This window comes from Taudactylus pleione, unplaced genomic scaffold (assembly GCF_031769625.1).
Source record: "Taudactylus pleione unplaced genomic scaffold, aTauple2 ptg001238l, whole genome shotgun sequence".
In the NCBI taxonomy this organism is placed as follows: domain Eukaryota; kingdom Metazoa; phylum Chordata; class Amphibia; order Anura; family Myobatrachidae; genus Taudactylus; species Taudactylus pleione.
In genome coordinates this window covers 374,426-396,923 of record NW_028285638.1, presented here as the reverse complement: position 1 = coordinate 396,923, position 22,498 = coordinate 374,426, and the positions used below count along the sequence as shown (strand labels likewise).

The 22,498-nt window shown below is 44.2% G+C and overlaps 1 protein-coding gene across 1 annotated transcript; it reads right to left on the bottom strand.

Moving 5' to 3' along the window:
- Positions 1-2,665: 2,665 nt before the first annotated feature.
- LOC148450976 (uncharacterized) lies at positions 2,666-22,340 on the bottom strand. Its single transcript, XM_088462427.1, has 8 exons — positions 22,262-22,340; positions 15,485-15,634; positions 13,886-14,077; positions 12,981-13,035; positions 11,157-11,254; positions 10,847-10,999; positions 9,844-10,120; positions 2,666-3,610 (listed from the first exon to the last, which is right to left on the bottom strand). The coding sequence occupies exons 2-8, from the start codon at positions 15,560-15,562 to the stop codon at positions 2,700-2,702; spliced, it is 1,764 nt and encodes a 587-aa protein (XP_088318553.1). The 5' UTR covers positions 15,563-15,634; positions 22,262-22,340; the 3' UTR covers positions 2,666-2,699.
- Positions 22,341-22,498: the final 158 nt, after the last annotated feature.

Here is a 22,498-nt window from a genome sequence, read left to right as displayed (position 1 = left end):
CATCCAGCACCCATGCTTGCATGGATCTGAGCAGATATAATAAACTGTGAGATTGTTACTCAGAAATGTTACAATGTCCTGTTGTAACAATTACTGGATACAGAGCATAAGGATACATGAGTAGCTACTTTATGTATCAGCTGTGACTGCAGATCTGGTACAGAACACACACCACCAATGGATTGCATTCTATACTGAGGAATAAAGACAGCACAGACTTGTTTTTATATTTTTTTATTTGACACAAATTTTCATTTTCTTATCACTTTTTATATTTTTTTACTATTCATTGTTTTTATATACATCATAGATTTGATTGATGTAAATATATGTAATATTAAGCAATAATTAGCTCTAACATTACTATAAGGGGATATAAATACCTGTTTTTTTAATGCATATCGAATAAAGAAATATTTTTTTTTAAGAATTATAAACCTTAATGTAACATGAGTGCACACTATTAAAAGTAAAACTGATTCCTTTCTATCTTTGTGGCATATACCATACGTAGCAACCGACATGAAGGAGGCAGTCATGAACTTAAAAGCATCACACCAGCCGGAGGTGAGAAGTGCTGATGGCTTTAGCATTCATGAGGATGAACACATAGTGGATGCCCCTCTAAACTTGGTGAGAGCTACAAGCCCCGCCTCATCCTCTAGCAGCAATTGTTTCCCAATATCCCCAGCAGGATAGGAAACTCCACGTCCCAGGGGTGGTGGAACGGATACCCTAGCAGATCAGTTAGCAGAATTGAGAGAAAAGGCAACAGAGTAGGAATGCATGCTCATCCAGATGTGGCATGGTGAGGCAGGCGGGCACCCCTGACCATGGTACCCCGTGTACCGTTGCCAACTGCTGTACCAAGATTAGGACTCATAAAGTTTGCCAAATTTGCAGAAAGTGATGGGGACATTGATGGACACTTACAAGTCACAAATACAGAAAAAAGGGTGTCAGCACTCCCCTCGTTAGGATATATGTGAGGAAATGAGATGTGTGGTTAAAATGTATTTGCAGCATCTCATTCTCTACATCATTTAATGAACTTTTTAACCCATTTGTTCCCCTATCCATCTGCGGGTGTAAATGTCCCAATATGAGTGCTCATTCACATGACAAACTTTTTCATTACCAAGTTTATTATATACTGTAATGTGAGAAAATGTAAAGTTTAATACTTTTAAGCCTTTAGGTTTAGCCCTTGTCCATATGCCTGTTTTATCCATTCGTTATTCTGACCTAGCCACACAGGAAGTAACCAGTAGATCAATGTAACATCTCATAAAAAAAGGACCTTGTGGGTTAATTTCCAGCTCTGCAGGGGACACTCAGGACTTAAACCAATTACCTGGTCATTGTTCCTTCTATTTGCTCCCCTGTGTTCCTCTCTGGACTTTGGTAGTCAGCACAGAGCCAAGCCATGTGTTCAACAGTACAGAATAAGGGACCCACACCAATCAGGGAACTTTGCAAATCCTCTAGGTGGGCACAAGCATCGTGGGAAATTGGAAGGTTTTAAAAGAGGTCGCCGAGGGCAACTCCTGATGTTAGTCATTGACTTTGGCTAAGAGGTATTGTTCTCCCAAGGTGCTTAGTGGAATGCATCACCAGTCCTGTGTGGACTTATAGGCTATCACTGCTGTGTGATCTGTGGTAGTTTTCCTGGGTGAAACAGCGTGGTTAGCTCTTCCATGGACTTGTCCTGGAACTTTATCCTCTCTACTGGGATTGCCTCTGTCTGGACTGCTACTTGCATATTGCCTGTTTGCTTTATTTACCTCTTGCCTTTGCATATTACCTATTTCTGTGCCTGTGGTTTTATCTGCTCCGTGTCTGGGCGATTGAGAGAACCCCGTATCTTCACAGCGACTTTCTCTGTTACTAATAAGATATCCACACTTGTGCATCTGACTGCATTACCCTATTTGTATACAATAATGTATTTAATAAGTGTAATGCACCTTCCGCATTGCATACAGACTCACACACCTAACGCTTATATACAGTACATGTCCATCAGGTGTACTGCATCCCAAAGAGTATTTTACTCTACATATGGAAATATACATTTTCTTGCTAGCATGTTGTATGTATGAGAAAAAAATGTTGGTGTCCACCTGTAAATAAGCCCCTTAGTGTATAAACACAATGTGGTCTAAACTAAAGACAAACCATTTCTGAGGAATCTCAGGCAATATTTTATGTATAACTGCAATTGTATTACATGTATAATGGGTGATATTCAGGACATAGAAATCTCACCTGTGACTTCTCTCATGTCTAACAAGATCTGATTTATCTATATAACATTCATTTTTGTACAGAACATTCCTCACCTTTGAAACACTTAAACTGGCCACACATCTAAAGATTATCTGTCCAACCAGCCAACTAGTTGGAATGAAAATCTGGTAACATATGGGAGTAAATGATGATCAGTAATTTGCTCCTAAATGCCAGAAAACAGATGAAAATGGTCGTTCAGACAAGTTTGTTAAATGTTTGATCTAAACAATTTGTTCAAACATCAGTTTTTGTCCATTTTCTGGCATTTGGGAGAAAATTGCTGATTGTCATTTGCTTTCATACCTTACCAGATTTTAATTCCAACCAATCAACTAGTTGGCTGGTTGGACAGATAATCTTTAGATGTGTGGCCAGCTTTAGAATATTGTTACAAACCGATTTCAGGTCTACGAGTTCATGGACATTACATTTATCTTGTGAATTTTTTCATGTGTAACAAGATTTGCTTTGTTTATAAAACATTTCCCACACACAAGGCATGGAAATGGTTTCTCAACTGTGTGACGTCTCTGGTGTTTAACAAGAGATGATTTGTCTGCAAAACATTTCCCACACTCAGAGCATGAAAATGGTTTCTCACCTGTGTGACTTCTCTGATGTCTAACAAGAGATAATTTCATTGCAAAACATTTCCCACACTCAGAGCATGGAAATGGTTTCTCACCCGTGTGACTGCTCTGATGTCTAACAAGGTGTGATATGCATGTAAACCATTTCCCACACTCAGAGCATGGAAATGGTTTCTCACCTGTGTGACTTCTCTGATGTATAACAAGATGTGATTTATATGTAAAACATTTCCCACACTCAGAGCATGGATGTGGTTTCTCACCTGTGTAACTTCTTTGTGTAAAAAGAGCTGATTTGTCTGCAGAACATTTCCCCCACTCAGAGTATGGGAATGGTTTCTCACCTGTGTGACTTCTCTGATGTGTAACAAGGTGTGATTTGCATGTAAACCATTTCCCACACTCAGAGCATGGAAATGGTTTCTCACCTGTGTGACTTTCCTTATGTACAATAAGCTGTGATTCGTGTTTAAAACATTTATCATTTATAGAACAGGGGAATATTTTATCTACTCTCAAAGCTGTTCCATAATTTCCAACATCAGAGTTATCAGGAGAACAGTCCTCATGAGTAGAGGGATGAGATGACACATCTACACTGTGATGTGCTGGGTGTATAATGGGGCTGTCACATGGAGAATTTCGTGCAATGTCACTGCCTTCTATTTCACAATTTGGAGATAACATGGAAAATTCCTCTGAGACATTCCTGCTGTTACATCCATGTGCTGGAAATAAGATAAATACATTGTAATATGAATGTTTCCTCTATGACAAGTTTATTTTTTTCAAATAAAATCTATGATTAAAAGTTCTAGAATTACTATCAAATAGATAAAATGAAGATGTACAGTCACAAGCCACCCAGCTCTGGTATATTTGTAGATGAATCAACCTACCTAAATCCAGCAGACTGGGAGGTGGATCAGTCTCTTATAGGTACAAATCACATGGAGTGGCTATAGTCTTTCATCATGATTACGGTATATGATACTGGATTGGGGAATGTTTATCAGCCTCTTATAGGCACAAATCACATGGAGTGGCTATAGTCTGTCATCATGATTACGCTATATGATACTGGATTGGGGAATGTTTATAAGCCTATTATAGGTACAAATCACATGGAGTGGCTATAGTCTTTCATCATGATTACGCTATATGATAATGGATTGGGGAATGTTATCAGCCTCTTACAGGTACAAATCACATGGAGTGTCTGTCATCATGATTATGCTATATGATACTGGACTGGGGAATGTTTATCAGCCTCTTATAGGTACAAATCACATGGAGTGGCTATAGTCTTTCATGATTTACGCCATATGATACTGGATTGGGTTTCTGATCCCATGGGCCGTTTTCTGGTTGTGGATGTGGAGATGGAAAGTAATAAATGTACATTGGTGAACATCTGTGCTCCCAATATTTCTCCTAGTGAATTTGTTTTCTAAATTGTCCCAACTTTTAGCTCGATGAACATTATATACTCTGATACTACCTTGCAATTTTAATACAGTGGACGAACCTAATATTGACAGGTTCCCTCCTGTTTCACGCCTAAAAGCTCACTCGTGGCACCATATTCATGGTCTTATAACTACGTTTCAATTAAGTGATCTGTTGGGATTACACAACTTGACAGATCATTTACCCCCCTTAGTAGATCTCATCACTCCCTGACTCGCACAGATTACGGTTTAGAGGAGAAACACTCAGTTTCTCAGGTGCGATCGGTGGGTATTGGTGAACATCATAGTTTCTAATCATGCCCCCATTAGGTTTAGGTTATGGCATTGCTGCTTCCATGGCGACTGACCTCCTTTAGTGTTTCCCAGATTATCTGTCGAAGTCTGAGAACTTTAAGACATTATTGGAAGTGTCCTGGGCAAATAATTTAGATGACAACCTTAAGCATTGGGGCGACTTGGCCCTTTTTTTGGAGACGTCAGAGAGGGTCATGAGGCCATATTACATGTAATTATTAGTGCTGCCGCAGGGAAGACCATATTACATGTAATTATTAGTGCTGCCGCAGGGAAGGCCATATTACATGTAATTATTAGTGCTGCCACAGGGAAGACCATATTACATGTAATTATTAGTGCTGCAGCAGGGAAAGCCACATAACATGTAATTATTAGTGCTGCCGCAGGGAAGGCCACCTTACATGTAATTATTAGTGCTGCCACAGGGAAGACCATATTACATGTAATTTTTAGTGCTGCAGCAGGGAAAGCCACATAACATGTAATTATTAGTGCTGCCGCAGGGAAGGCCACCTTACATGTAATTATTAGTGCTTCCGCAGGGAAGGCTATATAACATACACATGTAATTATTAGTGCTGTCGCAGGGAAGGTCGTATTACATGTAATTATTAGTGCTGCCGCAGGGAAGGCCGTATTACATGTAATTATTAGTGCTGCCGCAGGGAAGACCATATTACATGTAATTATTAGTGCTGCCGCAGGTAAGGCCGTATTACATGTAATTATTAGTGCTGCCGCAGGGAAGGCCATATTACATGTAATTATTAGTGCTGCCGCAGGGAAGGCCGTATTACATGAAATTATTAGTGCTGCCGCAGGGAAGGCCGTATTACATGTAATTATTAGTGCTGCCGCAGGGAAGGCCACATTACATGTAATTATTAGTGCTGCCGCAGGGAAGGCCATATTACATGTAATTATTAGTGCTTCCGCAGCGAAGGCCGTATTACATGTAATTATTAGTGCTGGCGCAGGGAAGGCCGTATTACATGTAATTATTAGTGCTGCCGCAGGGAAGGCCGTATTACATGTAATTATTAGTGCTGCCGCAGGGAAGGCCGTATTACATGTCATTATTAGTGCTGCCGCAGGGAAGGCCGTATTACATGTCATTATTAGTGCTGCCGCAGAGAAGGCCGTATTACATGTAATTATTAGTGCTGCCGCAGGGAAGGCCGTATTACATGTAATTATTAGTGCTGCCGCAGGGAAGGCCGTATTACATGTAATCATTAGTGCTGCCGCAGGGAAGGCCGTATTACGTGTAATTATTAATGCTGCAGGGAAGGCCGTATTACGTGTAATTATTAGTGCTGCCGCAGGGAAGGCCATATTACGTGTAATTATTAGTGCTGCCGCAGGGAAGGCCATATTACATGTAATTATTAGTGCTGCCGCAGGGAAGACCTTATTACATGTAATTATTAGTGCTGCCGCAGGGAAGGCCGTATTACATGTAATTATTAGTACTGCCGCAGGGAAGGCCGTATTACATGTAATTATTAGTGCTGCCGCAGGGAAGGCCATATTACATGTAATTATTAGTGCTGCCGCAGGGAAGGCCATATTACATGTAATTATTAGTGCTGCCGCAGGGAAGGCCGTATTACATGTAATTATCAGTGCTGCCGCAGGGAAGGCCATATTACATGTAATTATTAGTGCTGCCGCAGGGAAGGCCGTATTACATGTAATTATTAGTGTTGCGCAGGGAAGGCCGTATTACATGTAATTATTAGTGCTGATGCAGGGAAGGCCACATTACATGTAATTATTCGTGCTGCCGCAGGGAAGGCCGTATTACATGTAATTATTAGTGCTGCCACAGGGAAGGCCGTATTACATGTAATTATTAGTGCTGCCGCAGGGAAGGCCACATTACATGTAATTATTAGTGCTGCCGCAGGGAAGGCCGTATTACATGTAATTATTAGTGCTGCCGCAGGGAAGGCCGTATTACATGTAATTATTAGTGCTGCCGCAGGGAAGGCCGTATTACATGTAATTATTAGTGCTGCCGCAGGGAAGGCCGTATTACATGTAATTATTAGTGCTGCCGCAGGGAAGGCCATATTGCATGTAATTATTAGTGCTGCTGCAGGGAAGGCCATATTGCAGTGTAGAATTAGCACAGTCCCTCCGACCCTGTATTTAAAGAGAAACTTCCACATATTTATCATGGACTACCTTGGAATCACATTAGATAAGGAAGAGCGGTCCTCTAGGTTCTTTGATACATGCGAGAGTTACGCAGATACGCTCCCCCTAGACGTTAGAGTATGTGACTCGCTCTAACATGCCCTACGGTATGGTTATCGCCAATAATATCACATTGCCGCTTTTCTCCTGGTTTGTGAATGTAATATTGTCTAATGAGTTCCCTTTGTTTCCTCTATAGCATACGGTTCCAACACGTGACTGACTTCCCTTATATTACAGTTACTGTCTATACGCTTCTTTTTAATCTGCTTCAGTTCGGGTTTGTATACAGATTTATCTATACTGTATGTCCGTTATCTGTCATTGCATACATTCATATAATGACTGTGTTAGTCACTTCTTGTTACTATATTTTGTTTAATGTTTGACTGTTTCAATGTTGAGTGTATGGCTCTGATTCACACCAACTATTTATATGACACACTATTTATTTTTGAGACAATGGGGGGAATTCAATTCAGTGTGATGTTGAATAGCTGTGGGAAGGAGCTCCCGAAACTATTCAATGCGGTGTTTGAGTGGGCTAAAGATGTCTTCTCGCACCCACCTTGGGTTGCAATAAAAAATCAGAAAAAAGTGCCTGGCGGTCAGCTGTTTTACTGCTTAGCGTGGCGCTAATAGCTGCGTGCCTGGCACTTTAGTCAGAGAATGCCAGTTCTCGTGCCTAAACACCCAGGTAAAGTTGTGAGAACCGCATTCTCAGACATAACAGAGCACTGAATCGAATTCAATTCGCGTTGAACTGAATTCCGCCCAATGTGAGGAGGAAACTAATATCTCGGAGCTGGTAAAACACAGTGACATGATGTGAGGAGGAGAGAAAAAGTGTAATAGGGGCTGATGTATGAGATACACCAGATGGTGTGTGGGGAGGAGACTGGTCAGATCTCTAGGCTGGTAACACACAGTGACATGATGTGAGGGGGAGAGCAGGAGTATAATAGGCGCTGATGGCTCCTGATGTATGAGACACACCAGAGAGTGTGGGGAGGAGACTGGTCAGATCTCTGGGCTGGTGACACACAGTGACATGATGTGAGGGGGAGAGCAGGAGTATAATAGGGGCTGATGGCTACTGATGTACAAGATACACCAGAGAGTGTATGGAGGAGACTGGTCAGATCTCTGGGCTGGTAACACACAGTGACATGATGTGAGGGGGAGAGCAGGAGTATAATAGGGGCTGATGGCTCCTGATGTATGAGATACAACAGAGAGTGTGGGGAGGAGACTGGTCAGATCTCTGGGCTGGTAACACACAGTGACATGATGTGAGGAGGAGAGCAGGAGTATAATATGGGCTGATGGTTCCTTATGTATGGGATACACCAGAGAGTGTGGGGGGGGAGGAGACTGATCAGATCTTTGGGCTGGTAACACACAGTGACATGATGTGAGGGGGAGAGAAAAAGTGTAATAGGGGCTGATGTATGAGATACACCAGATGGTGTGTGGGGAGGAGACTGGTCAGATCTCTAGGCTGGTAACACACAGTAACATGATGTGAGGGGGAGAGCAGGAGTATAATAGGCGCTGATGGCTCCTGATGTATGAGACACACCAGAGAGTGTGGGGAGGAGACTGGTCAGATCTCTGGGCTGGTGACACACAGTGACATGATGTGAGGGGGAGAGCAGGAGTATAATAGGGGCTGATGGCTCCTGATGTATGAGATACAACAGAGATTGTGGGGAGGAGACTGGTCAGATCTCTGGGCTGGTAACACACAGTGACATGATGTGAGGAGGAGAGCAGAAGTATAATATGGGCTGATGGTTCCTTATGTATGGGATACACCAGAGAGTGTGGGGGGGGAGGAGACTGATCAGATCTTTGGGCTGGTAACACACAGTGACATGATGTGAGGGGGAGAGCAGGAGTATAACAGGGGGTGATGGCTCCTGATGTATGAGATACACCAGAGAGTGTGGCGGGGGAGACTAGTCAGATCTCTGGGCACAGTGACATGATGTGAGGGGGAGAGCAGGAGTATAATAGGGACTGATGAGTCCTGATGTATGAGATACACCAGAGAGTGTGGGGAGGAGACTGGTCAGATCTCTAGGCTGCTTACACACAGTGACTTGATGTGAGGGGGAGAGCAGGAGTATGATAGGGGCTGATGGCTCGGAATCGGTATGGAATCCCTGCTGCCGCATGGCCGGAAGTTCGATTCCCGGCAGCGTCAGCCCGACAGATCAGCAGAGCCCGACAGCGCTGGAAATCCCTATCATCCCTAAGGTAAGTATAAACTAACCTAACCCCCTAACCCTAACCCTCCTTAGGGGTGCCTAATCCTAACCTCCCCCCCAAGTGCCTAACCCTAATCCCCCCTCTAAGTGCCTAATCCCCCCTTCCCCGCTGCCTAAACCTAAGTCCCTCGGGGGGGGTGCCTAACCCTAACCCCCCCTTAACCTAGCCTAACCCTAACCCTCCCGGGGGGGTGCCTGACCCTAAGTCCCGACCCGGTGGGCCCTAAACCTAACACTAAACCTCCCCCCCCGTGGCTGTCCGCTTGCGGCGCCCGGCATCTCTTCGATCGGGATGCCGGGCGCCTATCTCCCGACATCGGGAAAATTACAGGCGTCTAGATATAGACGCCGGTCATTATCCCACGCCGGGATAAAGCAGCCGGGAAGCCGGCTGTCAGTATTAAGGCTGCAGGTTTTCCGACTGCATACCGATGGCTCCTGCCTCCACCACTGGGCAGATACTTTTTCCTCATTACTTTTGAACTGACAGAGGAGGGTGTAGGTCAGTGTTGGCTAACCTTGACACTCCAGCTGCTATGGAACTACATAACCCAGCATGCACTGCTACATTTTGCTATTAGGGCATGCTAAAACTGTGGCAGGGCATGCTGGGATATATAGTTCCACAACAGCTGGAATGTCAAGGTTAGCCAACACTGGTGTAGGTTAAGATATTGTTGTAGTGACTCTTTTCTGTAATAGGTGTTTATTACTCACCTGTGCCGATATTGGTAGGGCTTTCCTCCTCCTTACACTGCTGATCACTCATCACATACATCTCTTCTTCTCCTTCTATATCTTCTGCCTTCATATCAGTCACATACGTCTCTTCTTCTCCCTCTATATCTTCTGCCTTCATATCAGTCACATACGTCTCTTCTTCTCCCTCTATATCTTCTGCCTTATTATCAGTCACATACGCCTCTTCTCCCTCTATATCTTCTGCCTTATTATCAGTCACATACGTCTCTTCTTCTCGCTCTATATCTTCTGCCTTATTATCAGTCACATACGTCTCTTCTTCTCCCTCTATATCTTCTGCCTTATTATCAGTCACATACGTCTCTTCTTCTCCCTCTATATCTTCTGCCTTATTATCAGTCACATACGCCTCTTCTCCCTCTATATCTTCTGCCTTCATATCAGTCACATACGTCTCTTCTTCTCCCTCTATATCTTCTGCCTTATTATCAGTCACATACGTCTCTTCTTCTCCCTCTATATCTTCTGCCTTATTATCAGTCACATACGTCTCTTCTTCTCCCTCTATATCTTCTGCCTTTATATCAGTCACATACGTCTCTTCTTCTCCCTCTGTATCTTCTGCCTTATTATCAGTCACATACGTCTCTTCTTCTCGCTCTATATCTTCTGCCTTATTATCAGTCACATACGTCTCTTCTTCTCCCTCTATATCTTCTGCCTTATTATCAGTCACATACGTCTCTTCTTCTCCCTCTATATCTTCTGCCTTATTATCAGTCACATACGCCTCTTCTCCCTCTATATCTTCTGCCTTCATATCAGTCACATACGTCTCTTTTCCCTCTATATCTTCTGCCTTATTATCAGTCACATACGTCTCTTCTTCTCCCTCTATATCTTCTGCCTTATTATCAGTCACATACGTCTCTTCTTCTCCCTCTATATCTTCTGCCTTATTATCAGTCACATACATCTCTTCTTCTCCCTCTATATCTTCTGCCTTATTATCAGTCACATACGTCTCTTCTTCTCCCTCTATATCTTCTGCCTTATTATCAGTCACATACGTCTCTTCTTCTCCCTCTATATCTTCTGCCTTCATATCAGTCACATAAGTCTCTTCTTCTCCCTCTATATCTTCTGCCTTTATATCAGCCAGACTATCACCCTAAGTAAGCCACAAAACAATATAGCAACAATTGAAAAATGCAATTTCATTAAATCACATTAATTAGAAGTATTCTGGTTAATAAGACACCCACAGCTTATCTACGGATCATATAAAGTCACTGTGGTATATTGGTGAGAACCTAAATCCCAGCTACCAGATGCTCCTGTGGGGTCCTGTGATTCTCCTCTGTACATTCCTGTGAATAAAGAGGATGGGGACATCTCTCTGAGGTATTTCTGTTACTGGGTCCATCTGTAGGAGACACACAGTGACTGAGTAAATTGTATATATGTGATTATCAGGTGATGTGTATATATACAGTCAGGTGCATAAATATTGGGACATTGACAGAATTTTCAGATTTTGGCCTCTATTCACCACCACAATGGCTTTGAAATGAAACAAACAAGATGTGCTTTAACTGCAGACTTTCAGATTTAATTTGAGGGTAATTACATCCAAATCAGGTGAACAGTGTAGGAATTACAACGGTTTCTATATGTGCCTCCCACTTTTTAAGGGGCTAAAATTAATGGAACTATCAACTCAAAACCTATTTCATGGACAGGTGTGGGCTATTCCCTCGTTATTTCATTATCAATTAAGCAGGTAAAAGGTCTGGAGTTGATTCTAGGTGTGACATTTGCATTTGGAATCAGTTGCTGTCGACTCTCAATATGAGATCCAAAGAGCTGTCACTATCAATGAAGCAAGTCATCAGTAGGCTGAAAAATCAAAACAAACCCATCAGAGAGATAGCAAAAACATTAGGTGTGGCCAAATCAACTGTTTGGAACATTCTTAAAAAGAAAGAACGCACCGGAGAGCTCAGCAACACCAAAAGACCCGGAAGACCACGGAAAACAACTGTGGTGGATGACAGAAGAATTATTCCCTGGTGAAGAAAAACCCCTTCACAAAAGTTGGCCAAATCAAGAACACTCTCCAGGAGGTAGGTGTATATGTGTCAACAATCAAGAGAAGACTTCACAAGAGTGAATATAGACGGTTCACCAAACCATTGGTGAGCCTCAAAAACAGGAAGACCACATTAGAGTTTGCCAAACAACATTTAAAAAAGCTATTACAGTTCTGGAACAACATCCTATGGACAGATGAGACAAAGATCAACTTGTACCAGAGTGATGGGAAGAGAAGAGTATGGAGAAGGAAAGGAACTGCTCATGATCCAAAACATACCACCACACCAGTGAGGCATGGTGGTGGTAGTGTCATGGCGTGGGCATGTATGGCTGCCAATGGAACTAGTTCCCTTGTATTTATTGATGATGTGACTGCTTACAAAAGCAGCAGAATGAATTCTGAAGTGTTTCGGGCAATATTATATGCTCATTCAGTCAAATGCTTCAGAACTCATTGGACGGCGCTTCACAGTGCAGATGGACAATGACCCGAAGCATACTGCAAAAGCAACCAAAGAGTTTTTTAAGGCTAAAAAGTGGAATATTATGCAATGGCCAAGTCAGTCCCCTGACCTGAATCCGATTGAGCATGCATTTCACTTGATGAAGACAAAACTGAAGGGAAAATGCCCCACGAACAAGCAGGAACTGAAGACATTTGCAGTAGACGCCTGGCAGAGCATCACCAGGGATGAAACACAGCGTCTGGTGATGTCTATGCGTTCCAGACTTCAGGGTGTAATTGCTTGCAAAAGATTTGCAACAAAGTATTAAAAAGTGAAAGTTAGATTTAGGATTGTTTAGTTAATCCCATTACTTTCGGCCCCTTAAAAAGTGGGAGGCACATATAGAAACCGTTGTAATTCCTATACCGTTCACCTGATTTGGATGTAATTACCCTCAAATTAAATTTGAAAGTCTGCAGTTAAAGCACATCTTGTTTGTTTCATTTCAAAGCCATTGTGGTGGTGAATAGAGGCCAATCTGATGCACCTGACTGTAGGTGGTCCCCATACCTGCTCTCCTCTGTACAATAAATTACAGTCTCCTCTTACCCAGTGATGTGAGGGGCCGGTGATTCTCCATCATCACGTCCTTGTATTCCCCCTCCTGCATGGAGACATAGACAGAGACATCCTGACACCTTATAGGAACCTGACACACACAATGATACAGACACCACCCAGACACTTCCCCTGGTGTTACTGAACAATGTACCCTTCCCAGCAGTCACCTCTCCAGTCATCACCCAGACACATCCCCTGGTGTTGCTGTACAATATCCCCTTCCCAGCAGTCACCTCTCCAGTCATCACCCAGACACATCCCCTGGTATTACTGTACAATGTCCCATTCCCAGCAGTCACCTCTCCGGTCATCACCCAGACACATCCACTGGTGTTACTGTATAATGTCCCCTTCCCAGCAGTCACCTCTCCAGTCATCACCCAGACACATCCCCTGGTGTTACTGTACAATGGCCCCTTCCCAGCAGTCACCTCTCCAGTCATCACCCAGACACATCCCCTGGTGTTACTGTACAATGTCCCCTTCCCAGCAGTCACCTCTCCAGTCATCACCCAGACACATCCCCTGGTGTTACTGTATAATGTCCCATTCCCAGCAGTCACCTCTCCAGTCATCACCCAGACACATCCCCTGGTGTTACTGTACAATGTCCCATTCCCAGCAGTCACCTCTCCAGTCATCACCCAGACACATCCCCTGGTGTTACTGTACAATGTCCCATTCCCAGCAATCACCTCTCCAGTCATCACCCAGACACATCCCCTGGTGTTACTGTACAATGTCCCATTCCCAGCAGTCACCTCTCCAGTCATCACCCAGACACATCCCCTGGTGTTACTGTACAATGTCCCATTCCCAGCAGTCACCTCTCCAGTCATCACCCAGACACATCCCCTGGTGTTACTCTATAATGTCCCATTCCCAGCAGTCACCTCTCCAGTCAGCAGCTGCATGTTTTTGTTGGTGAGTTCCAGCATCTTCTGCTCATTGTGTCTCTCATGTATCAGTGAGTGAGGTGGAGGCACCGTTATGGAGCTCTGGGTCCTGCTCAGTCCTCCTGACACACGGGGATGGCTGCTGGGTGTCTCACACTCACCGTATGTCTTTTTCACTACTATGTAATCCTGTGTATTGGGGGAGACATCAATGAGGTCAATTAAACGCCACCTAAATGGGGATGATTATTTAGGTGATCACTTTACATAATATACAAGAAGACTCTATTTCACTAAAGCAAGTATTATAACAATCTCTTATATACAGGAAAGTGTAGCGTATATAGTATCTCCTGCAGCTCCAACATCTTTGTGTCAGTGACAGAAAGAAAACAACATACTGTGAGCATATAATAATTCCCAACTCCAGTGAGGACTGTGGGACTGATTATTATTATCGGTTATGTATATGGCGCCACAAGTGTTCTGCAGCGCCTTACAAAGTACATAAACAAATAGGTTGAAGAGTGACTTACAGTACAATACAATACAGGACATACATACAATAATATACAGTTCTACATTTGAGACCATAACACCCAGATAAGCAACAGAGCAAAGCAACCAAGCGTTAGGTGCCCTAGTGGGGAGTAAGAAGTAGATGAAAGTCGAGAACGGAGAAGCACAAGAGGGTAGAGGGTCCTGCTTACAAGAGCTTACATTCTAAAGGGGAGGGTCAGACAAACAGGTCTGACACAGATGGGGTAGACAAGAAGGAAGGAGCATGTAGCAGCAAGTTAAGATGAGAGTTGGAAGGCTTTGATGAAATAGTGGGTCTTGACAGCCCATTTGAGCCCGACTGATACTAATATCTGAGACCAGCTTCCTGCTGCTCGCTTAATAATATAGATATGTGATGTCACTGTGACACTCCCGGATCCCAGCACCTCCCCAGTCATGTCCCTGTATTATTACTATAGATATAAGTGATGTCACTGTGACACTCCCAGATCCTCTCACCTCCCCAGTCATGTCCCTGTATTATTACTATAGATATAAGTGATGTCACTGTGACACTCTCAGATCCCCTCCCCAGTCATGACCCTGTATCATTAGTATAGATATGTGATGTCACTATGACACTCCCAGACCCTCTCGCCTCCACAATCATGGCCCTGTATTATTACTATAGATATAAGTGATGTCACTGTGACACTCCCAGACCCCCTCATCTCCCCAGTCATGTCTCTGTATTATTACTATAGATATAAGTGATGTCACTGTGACACGCTCAGACCCTCTCACCTCCACAATCATGTCCCTGTATTATTACTATAGATATAAGTGATGTCACTGTGACACTCCCAGAACCCCTCATCTCCCCAGTCATGTCTCTGTATTATTACTATAGATATAAGTGATGTCACTGTGACACTCCCAGATCCCCTCACCTCCCCAGTCATGTCCCTGTATTATTACTATAGATATAAGTGATGTCACTGTGACACTCCCAGATCCCCTTGACTCCCCAGGCATGTCCCTGTATTATTACTATAGATATAAGTGATGTCATGTGACACCCCCAGATCCCCTCACCTCCCCAGTCAGCTCGTAGATGATCTCCAGGGTGAGATGTAAGATCCTCTCAGTCCTGTGACTTTCAACCTTGTCCATCCTCAGTGAATCAGTGAGAATACAGAAAGTGTGACGTGTAGTAAAGACTCTGGTTCCTCACAGCAGGATTATCTAGGAATAAATAGAATAAATATAATACACATCACAGAGAACACACATAACACAGTCAGACATGTAACACTGAGTGACCAGTAAGTCTCCCCTTTCCCCCCAGCCATAGAGCCCTGGTCAGTGTCTGTCAGAGGTTCCTGTGACCCAGCCCCATAAGGCTCCTCAGAGGCCGTCACACAACGCTGTACTGCATAAGGTTACACCAATGCTCCTCTCCTGGCCGGGGGTCTTATTCCTCCCAGACACAGATTTGGTGCAATTTACTCCACGTGAATCTTGTACAAACACATGAATAAGGGATTTGGGGATTTTTTACTTTTGTTTTACATTTATTCCAGAACCGGAGAGAATCTGTGACTATACTGAGGTCATACAGGTAAGAGGGGTGTGAGGGGAGAGTACACAGGAGAGCAGAAGGGGTGCAGATATGGGGAGAGGGGAAGTAACGTAGGAATACAGAGCACACAACAGGGGGTGTAACAGCTGTACAGAGGTGTCAGTAACACAGGGGAGGGGAACAGAAGAGGTTAATAACACAGGGATAGGACAGCAGGCAGCCCAGGGGACACACAAAGGGTTACACAATACAGAATCCCATCAGTCACTCTGCACAAATGATGAAATGACAAATGACCGCACCTCAGATGTATGTTACATGTGTGACCAGCCTGCCGGCCGTGTGTGTGCAGCGTAGGGTGGGGTGAGACATGTCCTGGGGGATAATCAGTGACACTCTGAGGATCTGGGGACTGTCACAGCCACTGGCTGTCTCTGAGAGACTCTCTATTACTCAGGATAACAAGACGTCCTGAGAGACAGTCTCAGCTCAGGGAGTGCAGCCCTTTGTTACATGGCCGGTCTGTGTCCTTCTCACACATCCTTCACCAGCTCCTGTTATGTATCATATGCTATATACAGTACATACATGTTATATTTATTATGTGTTATTCCCTGACCACTCATTACTGTTATTATTACTCTGCAGCTATAACAGGACACTACAGGCTGCTCCCTCTGTATAATAAAAATAACAGGACACCACAGGATGAACTCCCTGTATAGTAGGACACCACAGGCTGCTTCTCTTGTATAGTAGGACACCACATGATGCTCCCCCCGTATAATAGGATACAAGGTGCTGCACCCCCTGTATAGTAGGATTCAACAGACAATCCCCTGTAAACAAGGACACCACACGCCGATAACCCTGTATAGTAGGACACCACAGGCCGCACCCCCTGTATAGTGTAGAACACTGCAGGCTGCTCATACTGCATAGTAGGACATCATAGGCCGCTACCACGGTTTAGTAGAGATCAACAGGCCACTCCCTTGTATAATAGGACACCACAGACTGCTCCCTCTGTATGATAAGGCACCACAGGCCACTCACCCTTTATAGAAGAACAGCACGGGATGTTCCCCCTGAATAGTAAAGCGCAACAGGCCACAATAGGTACCAAAGGCCACTCTCCCTGTATAGTAGGACACTGCAGGCTGCTCCCACTGTATAGTAGGACACCACAGGCCACTTGTAACAGTAAAGAAGGGCTGCTTCCCCTGTATAGTGGGACACCACAGGCTGCTCTCCCTGTATAGTAGGACACTGCAGGCTGCTCCTCCTGTATAGGACGACACACCGCAGGCTGCTCTAACTGTATAAGACACCGCAGGCTGCTCTAACTGTATAAGACACCGCAGTCCGCTCCACCTGTAAAGTAGGACATCGAAGGCCACTCCCAGTGTATAGTAGGACACCACAGGCCACTCGCCCAGTATAGTAAGGTAACACAGGCAGCTTACCCTGTATAGTAGGACACCACAGGCCATCCCCCTGTATAGTAGAGTGCAACAAGCTGATTCCCCTGTATAGGAAGGCACCACAGGTTGCTCCCCCTGTATAGTAGAATGACACAGGATGCTCCACCTGTACAGTAGAGTGCAACAGATGACACAGACTGCTTCCCCTGCATAGTAGGATACCACTGGATGCTCCCCCTGTATAGTAGGACACCACAGGCTGCTGTCCCTATATAGTAGGACATCACAGGCTGCTCCCCCTATATAGTGTTGGACAAAACATGCCGATCCCCCTGTGCAGGCTGCTACCATTGTATAAGACACCACAGGCCGCTCCCCCTGTATAGTAGGACACTACCGGCAGCTCCACCTATATAGTGTAGGTCTCCACAGGCCACTCCCTCTGTACAGTAAGATGCCATTACCTTCTGCCGTTTGACACAGCAAGGTTGCATTTTTCGCACTTGAGTTAAAAAACTGTTCCGTCATGTCCTTTCTCCCTTATATAATAATACTACCACATATAAGTGTGTGGTGAGATCTGTTTTTCCACACTGAAGTATCACTAAACAGTTCCCACAGCTCTTTATATTATTACAACATATCAGTCTGTGTTAACAGCTGATTTAATCCCCCTTATATATCACTGTAGTCCCTTATCCTCTAAATATTAATAATATAGTGTTCTGGCTAGGCTGTTTTAGTGGGCGACCTGCTCGATTTCAAAGGGCAGAATACACTCTGCCCCTATGGTAGCACCCTGTTGGCAAACTGCTAAAACAACATGCCAGGTGGTGTTCCCACCTGCGGACTGCAGTGTCCCTCGGGTGGGAAAAATTGTGGTGCAGCGCTGGTGAATATTCACAGAGAAAGGAGAGCTTAGGGTCAGCCTAGCTGGGAAAATCCCCAAGAGTGATGAACAGGGGACTCATTATACCCCCTTTGCAGGCGAGCACTCGAGTGCCATACCCCTTGCTGGACCTAGAATGAAAACTAAATTAATACAACATATCAGTGTGTGCTGAGAGCTGTTATTACCCCTCATATATCACTGTACGGTCCCCTCCCCCTATATAATAATAATACCACATATCAGTGTGTGCTGGGAGCTGTGTTATTCCCCCTCATATATCACTGTATGATCCCTTCTCCCCTATATATTAATACCACATATCAGTGTGTGCTGGGAGCTGTGTTATTCCCCCTCATATATCACTGTACAGTCCCCTCTCCCTAAATAATAATAATACCACATAACAGTGTGTGCTGGGAGCTGTTATTCCCCCTCATTTATCACTGTACGGTCCCCTCCCCCCAATATAATAATAATACCACATATCGTGTTTGTTTTTCATGATTATTGCAGGAAGACCAAAGCTGTTGTCACAGTGTAATAAATGTATCAAAGGATGAATGTTATTTGCTATTTCCTGTGAAATGTTATATCAACATTTTAGGAGACAGTTATTACTATATGATAAATCAGTTTTGTTTAGGTTTGGGTGACTCCTTTGAAAATGTAATATTATATTTTCTGAGGAATCATGATTGGTTGAGAGGAAGACAGGGCGGATTTGCCCCCTGTGATGTTGTAAGAATGATATAAAAAGAGGGACTGTGAGCCCTGTATGTGTACATCTCTGAAAATCCTTTGTGGAGAAGAACTGCTGATAAGATTCCTGTATGCAATGTAATGTACCCCTTCATTCGGAAGGTTGAGTCTTCTTTAAGACATTGAGCAATAAAACACCGTTTGCCTTTACTTCAATTGCCTTAATCCTGCGACCAACAGAATTGCACCGAAACGCTATTCCGTTCTCCTGCTGTTCTGGGTAAGAGCTCAGCATCTCCAAGTTCAAGCCCTCTGCCAAGCTACCGTCGAGACCTGGTCTATTGCGGGGGATCAGGTGGGAACAGCCGACACCAAACAGGAGGTGTGTACGCAGTTAGTCGACGCATACGCAGCAGAAGCGGTTCCAGGTGTCGAGGTAGGAGCCTGATTGTACGTAAAAATAGGTTCCAAACGCCGATGGTAGAGTTTGGTGGTGTCAGCTTCAGTAAATGCCCACGGCGTAGTCAGTGACAGGTGGTCACTGACGGTGAGTGGGAGTCCAAAAGCGCTAACCCATGACCAGGGCCGGCCTAGACGAAAGGCGTCCAGTCACACCCCTCTCCCCTATATAATAATACCACATATAAGTGAGTGCTGGGAGCTGTGTTATTCCCCCTCATATATCACTGTATAGTCCCCTCTCCCCTATATAATAATACCACATATCAGTGTGTGCTGGGAGCTGTGTTATTCCCATCATATATCACTGTACGTCCCCTCTCCCCTATATAATAATAATACCACATATCAGTGTGTGCTGGGAGCTGTGTTATTCCCCCCTCATATAGCACTGTACAGTCCCTTCTCCACCTATATAATAATAATACCACATATCAGTGTGTACAGTCCCTTCTCCCCTATATAATAATACCACATATCAGTGTGTGCCTGGAGTGGTGTTATTTCCCCCTCATATATCACTGTACAGTCCCCTCTCCCCTATATAATAATAATACCACATATCAGTGTGTGCTGGGAGCTGTGTTATTCCCCCACATATATCACTGTACAGTCCCCTCTCCCCTATATAATAATAATGCCACATATTATTATTATCATTTATATGGCGACACAAATGTTCTGCAGCGCCTTACAAAGTACATAACAAGTTGTAGACAAGCGACTTACAGAACAATACACTACAGGATCAGGCCATGGATAATATATATTGCTACATTAGCGACCATAACACCCAGATAAGCAACAGAGCATAAGCAACCAAGTGTTAGTTGCCTTAGTGGTGAGTAAGAAGTAGATAAAACTAAAGTAGGGAAAAGCACAAGAGGGTAGAGGGCCCTGCTCGCAAGAGCTTACAGTCTAAAAGGGAGGGGAAGAGAAACAGGGGTGACACAGATGGGGAAGAAGGAGCATGTAGCAGGGAGTTAGAATGATAGCTGGAAGGCTTTGATGAAGTAGTGGGTCTTAAGAGCCCATTTGAAGGATTGCAAAGAGGTGGAGAGTCTGATGGGGAGAGGGAGAGAGTTCCAGAGGTGGCGAGCAGTGCGGACAAAGTCTTGGAGGCGGGAGTGGGAGGAAGTAATCAGCTGGCATGAAAGGCGGCGTGCATTAGTTGAACGAAGAGAGCGGAGAGGAGAGTGAAGGGAGATGAGATCAGAGATATATATGGGAGAAGATTGGGTGAGGGCTTTGTAAGTGAGCGTGAGAACCTTAAATTGGGTTCTAAAAGGGAAGGGGAGCCAGTGGAGGGCTTGTAGGAGAGGGGAGGCAGATGTAGAGCGTTTGGAGAGGAAGATAAGCCGTGCAGCAGCATTAAGAATAGACTGGAGAGGAGAGAGATGGGATTTGGGAGGCCAGATAGGAGGAGGTTACAGTAGTCCAATCTGGAGATGACCAGTGAGTGTATGAGGGTTTTAGTAGCATCCTGGGTGAGATAAGGTCTGATCTTAGAAATATTTTTGAGATGGAAATGACAGGACTGTGAAAGGTTCTGGATATGTGGTTTGAAGGAGAGGGATGAGTCCAGGATAACTCCAAGACAGTGCACCTTGGGACTAGATGAGATAATTATTCCATCAATTGATAAAGAAATAGTGGGAAGTGAGGTTATATAGGAGGGTGGGAAGACGATCAGCTCTGTCTTAGACATATTAAGTTTAAGAAATCGCTGGGACATCCAGGAAGAGATAGCAGAGAGACAGTTGGAGAATCGAGTCAGAAGAGAGGGAGAGAGATCAGGGGAGGAAAGGTAGATTTGAGTATCATCAGCATAAAGATGATAATGGAGGTCAAAAGAGCTGATGAGATCACCTAGTGAGGAAGTATAGAGGGAGAATATGAGTGGTCCAAGAACAGAACCTTGGGGAACACCTACTGTTAGAGGCTGCGGGGGGGACGACACATATCAGTGAGTGCTGGGAGCTGTGTTATTCCCCCTCATATATCACTGTACAGTACCCTCTCCCCTATATAATAATAACATCACATATCAGTGTGTGACTGGAGCTGTTATTCCCCCTCATATATCACTGTACAGTCCCCTCCCCCCTATAGAATAATAATACCACATATCAGTATGTGCTGGGAGCTGTGTTATTCCTCCTCATATTACACTGTACAGTCCCCTCTCCCCCTATATAATAATAATACCACATTTCAGTGTGTGCTGGGAGCTGTGTTATTCCCCCTCATATATCACTGTACGGTCCCCTCTCCCCCTATATAATAATAATACCACATATCAGTGTGTGCTGGGAGCTGTGTTATTCCCCCTCATATATCACTGTATAGTGCGCTCTCCCCCCTATATAATAATAATACCACATTTCAGTGTGTGCCGGGAGCTGTTACTCCTCATATATCACTGTACAGTCCGCTCTCCCCCCTATATAATAATACCACATATCAGTAAGTGCTGGGAGCTGTGTTATTCCTCCTCATATATCACTGTACGATCCCCTCTACCCTATATAATAATAATACCACATTTCAGTGTGTGCCGGGAGCTGTTACTCCTCATATATCACTGTACAGTCCGCTCTCCCCCCTATATAATAATACAACATTTCAGTGTGTGCCGGGAGCTGTGTTACTCCTCCTCATATATCACTGTACAGTTCCCTCTCCCCTATATAATAATAATACCACATGTCAGTGTGTGCTGGGAGCTGAGTTATTCCCCCTCATATATCACTGTACAGTCCCCTCTCCCCCTATATAATAATAATATAATATATATTATATACAGGACACGTTACCTGGCTTTGGCTGTGTCAGGAATGTCTAGGACAAAATGGCAGCTAAAGCCCCTGTGGCCCCGCCCACTCTGCTCTGTGACTGGGAGACTATAAGAATATGGCCGCCGGTCACCGTACATGAGGACACCATTAGACTATGAAATTGTTACTCTAGTGATGAAGCTGGTTGCTAGTTACAGGACGTCTCTCCTACTTTGTGCAGCCTAATTGGATACTCGCTGCTGCCAATCACCGCCC

Bases quoted from the DNA above. Each gene is read 5' to 3' on its own strand.
- LOC148450976 (XM_088462427.1), bottom strand. From the start codon at position 15,562: ATGGACAAGGTTGAAAGTCACAGGACTGAGAGGATCTTACATCTCACC. The intron at 11,255-12,980 runs GTAAGAGGAGAC...TGTCTCCTACAG, and splicing joins CCGGCCCCTCACATCACTGG to ATGGACCCAGTAACAGAAAT. The intron at 11,000-11,156 runs GTAGCTGGGATT...TGGCTTACTTAG, and splicing joins GGACCCCACAGGAGCATCTG to GGTGATAGTCTGGCTGATAT.